The sequence below is a fragment of the Orycteropus afer genome, unplaced genomic scaffold, assembly GCF_000298275.1.
Source record: "Orycteropus afer afer isolate SDZICR_OR568_19922 unplaced genomic scaffold, OryAfe1.0 scaffold00018, whole genome shotgun sequence".
Taxonomy (NCBI): Eukaryota; Metazoa; Chordata; class Mammalia; order Tubulidentata; family Orycteropodidae; genus Orycteropus; species Orycteropus afer.
This window is the reverse complement of record NW_006921605.1, coordinates 8,215,029-8,221,209: the sequence shown is the minus strand read 5'-3', so window position 1 is coordinate 8,221,209 and position 6,181 is coordinate 8,215,029. Positions and strand designations below refer to the sequence as shown.

Below are 6,181 nucleotides of genomic sequence, written 5' to 3'. Positions count from 1 at the left end.
ATACTTTAAAGAGGTCTTTTGCAGCACATTTGCCCTGTGCAATACATCATTTGATTTCTTGACTGCTGCTTCTGTGAGTATTGATTATCGATCTAAGTAAAATGAAATCCTTGACAACTTCAATCTTTTCTCCATTTATCGTGATGTTGCTGATTGGTCCAGTTGTGAGAGTTTTTGTTTTCTTTATATTGAGGTGTAATCCATACTGCAGGCTGTAGTCTTTGATCTTCATCAGTTCATGCTTCAAGTCTTCTTCACTTTGAGCAAGCAAGACTGTGTCATCTGTGTATCATGGGTTGTCAGGGAGACTGATAGGAGACCCTTATCCCTGTGTAGAGTCCCCAGAAAACACTGGGTCATGAAGCAGGTAATTAGAGGAGAAAGTTACAAACACAAGAGCCAGCAAAAGGTCTTTTTCAGATCATAATACAATAGCTTTCTCTTTGAATGAAGTTACAAAATGGAGGATCAAGGGAATATAGTCAACTTAATATACTAAAATTTCAGGTGGGGATTTGATAAAGTTCTTCACGGTATTCCTATGGCCTAAATGGAGAAATACAGGCTGGATGAGGGTGCAGTTCAGTGGATTCAAAGCTGATTGGACAATCCTTGCTGAATCCAAAGGATTCAAAGCGGTTGGACAACCCCTGCTGAATCCAAAGAACACTGTGGATCTCAAACACTGTGTTTGTGGCTTATGTCTCTTGTCTGTGTTTGTGTCTAATCTATGTGTACGTCTTTGTCTAGTCTACATCTACAGTCTGTGTTTGTCCTGCAATGTTGCTGTTGTCACTGGGTGCCATTGAGTCTGTTTTGACTCATAGCGACCCTACATACAATAGAAGAAATACTGGCCTGTCCTACCCCATCCTTACAGTCCTTGCTGTACTTGAGCCCATTGTTGCAACCACTGTGTCACTTTATCTCATGGAGGGTCTTCCTTTTTTTCACGGACCCTCTACTTTACCAAACATGTTGTCCTTCTTCAGGGACTAGTCCCTCCTGGTAACATGTCTGAAGTACATGAGATGAAGTCTTGCCATCCTCGTATCCAAGGAGCATTCTAGATGTACATCTTCCAGGACAGATTAGTTCATTCTTCTGCCGGTCCATGGTGTATTCAGCATTCTTTGCTAGCACCATAATTCAGCTGCATCAGTTCGTCTTTGGATCTGTGTCTATTCTACGTCTTGTCTGTGACTGTGTCTACTCTGGGTCTAGTCAGTGTATATGAACATACACACACAGGAAAGGAAACACATAGGAACCTTGTTTTAAAATGCATGTTCCCAGGCCACCCAATGCAATGGGTTCAGGGCAGAATCCATTTATCCACCCCTTTCTAACAGGGACCACGGGTGATCCTGTCCTGCGGTCCGTGGACCACTCCCTGAGAAACACTAAGTTAGGGGCTGAGGGCACCTGGAAGGAGGTCTCTTAATAGTCTTCCAGAGGACTCCATCCTAGATCCCCTCTTATAAAAAAAAGAGCATGTGTGTGTTCATTGCTGTCCTCCACAATTGAGTGCTGAATGAACACCCAGGAGGCTGATTGATAAATCTTCCGGTGACCCCAAGTCGTGTGGCTCAGATGAAATACAGTGATGGCAGAGTCAAGACTTGAGGTGCTTGGTTCAGCCAGGAATGTTGGACTGCAGCCAACTAGAGGGAATTTAACAGAGAGAGGTTGAAAGTTCTGCTTTTGGTTTAAAAAAAATCAATACAGTGCTAGAGGCTGGAAGAAAGATGGGCTTCATAGCAGTTCATGGGAAGAAATCCGGGCAGTTCGTGGACCACAAGGTTGGGGGCGGGGACACCCACAGGCCATGTTCATGTGGTCCTCAGGCATCACTCATTAGCCCCCTGTGCTCGGAGCTTGATAGACAGCCTCACACCGAGGCCAAGAGTAAGAGGGATGCTGGCCAGCTCCAGAGAGTTTGAGCCTGGAGGCTGGTGATGAGGTCAGGAAGGTCTGGAGACCTTACCCAGAAGAAGGACACATGGGGAAACTTGAGCAGCGGGAGAGTGTGGGGGCCACACCAGAGCTCTGACGTATGCGAGGCGTCTTCTGGGCTGCCCCAGTGCATGAGTTAAGGAGGTGGACTGCAACAGCTCGTTATGAGAAGGAACTTTCCAACAGCTGGAATCTCTCTAATAGCTGGAACAGCTGCCCCATGAGGGGCCTGGAGGAGAAGGGGGTAAAAGGTAAGGAATGGAGAGGGGGAATCCCCCGTTCCTGGAGGTGTCAGGAGAGACCCAGTAGGGTACCAGGCATGTGGTGTCACTAGGTGTCTGTGGTTCCCAAGCCTACCTGTGTGTCAGAATCACCTGGGAGCTGGTGAAAAGTACGGGTTCCACTCAGACCTGCCGCATCAGCGTCTCTAAGCCCAGGACCCATTACCTTTTGGAGCCACTAGACTAGAGAGCAGTAGTATTTTCCTGTTACCTAAATGAAACATGCTCTGGAGCGAGTGGACCGGCTTCTGGGGCCCAGCTGGCTCCTGCCACGTGGTTTTGTTGTGCTCCATCCCCATTACCCCACCTGCCAAAAGTTTAGCCATCATTCCTGCCCCCCTAAGAAAGCGTTCGCAGCTGAAGTGACTACCCTGCCCCCCTCTGCTGCCACTGCTAACCTTTGTCCGGGATCTTGCTTGTAGTGCTGCGGTCGGCATTGGCTTCTATGGAAACAGAGAGACCAACGATGGGGTGTACCAGCTGATCTACTCCTTGGACAATGCCAACCACACCTTCTCTGGGATCGATGCTGTGGTAAGGCTCGTGGGCAGCTGGCAGGGCCTGGCCACAGCCCAGGAGGACAGTGCAGCCAGAACAAGAGCCCCATGCAGGCCCCCGCCAGTGGCAGCCCCAACACTGAGGCCTGTGTGATGCTGGGTGGGCAGACACCCCTCTGGGCCACAGTGTTCACTGCCAGGAGTGAACGGGCGCTTTCTGCTTCCCCAGCTGAGAGCAGTGGCGGGGGCAGGAGGGGTGGACTAAAGAGAGGGAGGGTGGAGATGGCAGCGGCAGTGGCACCAGCAGGATCGAATCCCGTCATCTTCAGGAGGAGCAGGGCAGGTTCCCGTTTGCCAGAAGAGATTTGGGTGGAGCACCCCTTGAGCACAGCCTGAAAGCCAAACCTGGCTCCAGCCTGAAGCCCCAGTGAAAAACCTCTGGGCTGGCCGAGCAGCCTCAGGCCAGAGGCTTTCTCAAAGGCTGACCTCAGCCCCGATGCATGTCGCCTGCACTGTAAGCTATGGGATCCCCTGAACTGGCTTTCTGGCCACCCCTGTGCTACCCTGGTGCTGCGTTGGAGGCGAGGCTTTGGTAGAAATGGTGAAGGGCAGCTTGCAGGGACGCTAGTCCTTGGCCATGCATGCTGTTCCCAGGTCCTCTTTGGACCAGGACCCCAGCACCAGCCCTTTGCATCCAGCATCCTCAGCCCTGGCTTTTGCTGAAAGAGGATTTGACCTGCTCTGAGCCCACCCCTCCAGCTCCCATAAGCTGCTCTGAGGTTTTAACCTCTTAGTCCACTGCACTGGTGGCTCGCCTGAAAGATACAGGCTAGCTCTGGCCCCAAGAGCCCTTCCTGGGATTGAGGGTCAGGTGCAGAGCGGGGGCAGGTCTCCCATATCCTCTGGGACCCACTGTCCACCCTGGAAGATGGAGGGCTGGTGTCCCAAAGTGCGGATGCTGGGCTGGTATAGCACCAGGGGCGAGGGCAGGGTGGCTGGGATGGAGGAACGGTGAGGGATAGTCTCAGGGTATCCCAGTGGGTATCACCCGGCCTGGCCAGCGGGAACTCACCCCCTGGGCATCTCCACCAGTGTCCGAGTTCCCAGTAAACAAGGTAAGCACGGGCTTACCTGTGCTTACTTATTGATCCATAGTGAACAGTTCCACATTCTCACCTCATTATAGTTTCTGCTTCTGGGTGTGGCTGGCATCTGTGTCTCGCAACCTCACAACACCGTCCTACAGAATCAAAGCCTCTTTTCCAATTTACAATCCCTGACAGGGACGGAGACCCAGGAAGTAAGGTCAATTGTTCATTATAGATTAGTAAGTAAGCACAAGTAAGCCCGTGCTTGCCTTGCTTATTGGGTAATCCGTCCCTGATCCCCACCCATGTCTGGGCCCTGGGAGGGTGGGGCTCCATGGTTGCTGCTCTCTGGGTTCTGTCTGTATCCCCCACTTCTCCCACCCACCGCTGCCAGAACCCTGGTGGAGAAGCTTAGCCCGGGGGGCGAGTCCTCTGACTGGGGAGGCCCCAGGGCCATGACCTTCACTGGCTGATTTGTGACAGTGATGGAGGTGGTCCTCATCTAACCAAACCTGTTGCCGACTCAGTTCCAACTGATGGCGGCCCCCTGAGCCACTCAGTGGGTTTTCTCGGCTGTAGATTGCCAAGCTTTTATTCCATGGCACTTCTGGGTAGGTTTAAACTGCCAACCTTTAGGCTGGTAGCCGAGCTTAAACCTTTCGCACCTCCCCAGGGACTGAGAGAGAGAGAGAGAGAGAGAGAGAGAGAGAGAGAGAGAAACTCCCAGAGCTGCTGGGATGGGAGATGGTGAGAGCTTGGAGTCGTTATCCCCTGGGGTGAGAATTATGCAGGACTAGCTGGGATTGAGACCCCCAGGCCAGGCCTTTCCGTAGATCCAGCCCCTTGCTGCCCACGTGCTGGTGCCAGTGATTCAGCTGGCCCTGGGCGAGCCCCTGAACCCTCAGTGTCTTAGCTTTCTCAGCTGCCCCTGAAGCCTGGCCCTGTGTGTTTGTGCTGCTCTTACTAGTGGCCGTGTGGGTCCCCTCAGGGTCACCCTCATTGAGCCTGCAGCAAGCCTGTGGCAGCCAGAGACAAAGAAACCATCATGCAAGCAGGGGAAGGTTCTGTGCCAACTTTGAAAGCTAGTGTGTTTTAGAGGAAAGCCTGGAACCAAAGTCTTAATCCTATTTTTCCCCACCCCTTACCTTCCTGAAGGAGCTGGTAACGTAGTGGTTAAAGCACTGGGCTGCTACCCAAAAGGTTGGTCATTTGAACGCACCAGCCGCTCCGTGGGAGAAAGATGAGGCAGTCAGTTCCATAGAGATGACAGCTTTGGAAGCCCTATGGGCGATTCTGCTCTGCCCTCTAGGGTCACTGTGAGCTGGAATCGACTCCACAGCACAGAACAACGGATGCAGCTGGTCAGGGACCCACTTTGAGAACCAGCTGTATCCTGTGGGTCCGCAGCTTCCACTGTCTGCCTCCTCCTTAACCCTGCCCTGGCCGAGGAGCCAGACTCTTCATCTCCTCAGAGCTACTGTTTCTCTGTGGGAGAAAGGCGGACTCCACCTTTGGGGGTTCCAGCTATGTCTCCCTGCTGTGTACTCCAGCTGTGTACTGGAACCCCTAAGGAAGAGGGGAGGGGAAAGCTGTGAGTGGGTCAGCTTTGTGGCTGTGATTTCCGTTCCTTTGTTCTGCGTCCCGTGGGAAGACATCAGGAGGAAAGAACCAGGCTGACAGGTGTCAGTGTCTTTTGCTTTTTCAAGTTGAAGTTTAAGAAGCAAAAAAGTTAAAAAATGGGGAGCTAGGGAAGGAGAAAAAAGTGATCTTATGGGAAGAATTTAAAGATAATTTTCAGAGCCCTTTGCTCTAAAGTTTATTGGATACACAGATCAGTCACTGTCTGGTTGATTCCCATGGGTGTCAGAGTGGAACTGTGCACCCCGGGGTTTCTGTGACTGGTTTTTGAAAGGCAATCACCAGGCCTTTCTTCCGGGGCACCTCGGGGCGGACAGTAGTGACATTTGTATCACAGGGTTGCAAGCCCTTCACCCACATTATTGAATCTAGAAGGAAAGTTGATTGGGATGACATTTGGTTACTAGAGGAGCCCTAGGAGTCCTGGTGGTGTGGTGGGTAAGGCATTTGGCTGCTAACCAGAAGGTTAGCAGTTCAAACCCACCAGCTGCTCTGTGAGAGGATGATGAGGCAATCTACTTCCATACAGATTTATGGCCTTGGAAACCCGAGGGGCTTGCTATGAGCCAGAATTGACTGGATGGCAGTGAGTTTCATTTTTTGAGAGAGGAGCCCTGGTGGCACAGTGGTTGAGTGCTCGACTGCTCAGCGAGGGTCGGCTTCACTGGACAAAGACCTGGCACTCTCTCCCATAAACATCTGCAGCCTTGGAAACCCTGTG

At 51.9% G+C, this 6,181-nt stretch overlaps 1 protein-coding gene across 1 annotated transcript in view; it reads left to right on the top strand.

Moving 5' to 3' along the window:
- LOC103214084 (protein tweety homolog 2) overlaps window positions 1-6,181 on the top strand; it is a 62,698-nt gene that overhangs the window by 33,251 nt on the left and 23,266 nt on the right. Inside the window, exon 5 of the mRNA XM_007959886.2 lies at window positions 2,660-2,771. Coding sequence (XP_007958077.1) covers window positions 2,660-2,771 — 112 coding nt within the window. The remainder of the gene's footprint in view (window positions 1-2,659; window positions 2,772-6,181) is intronic.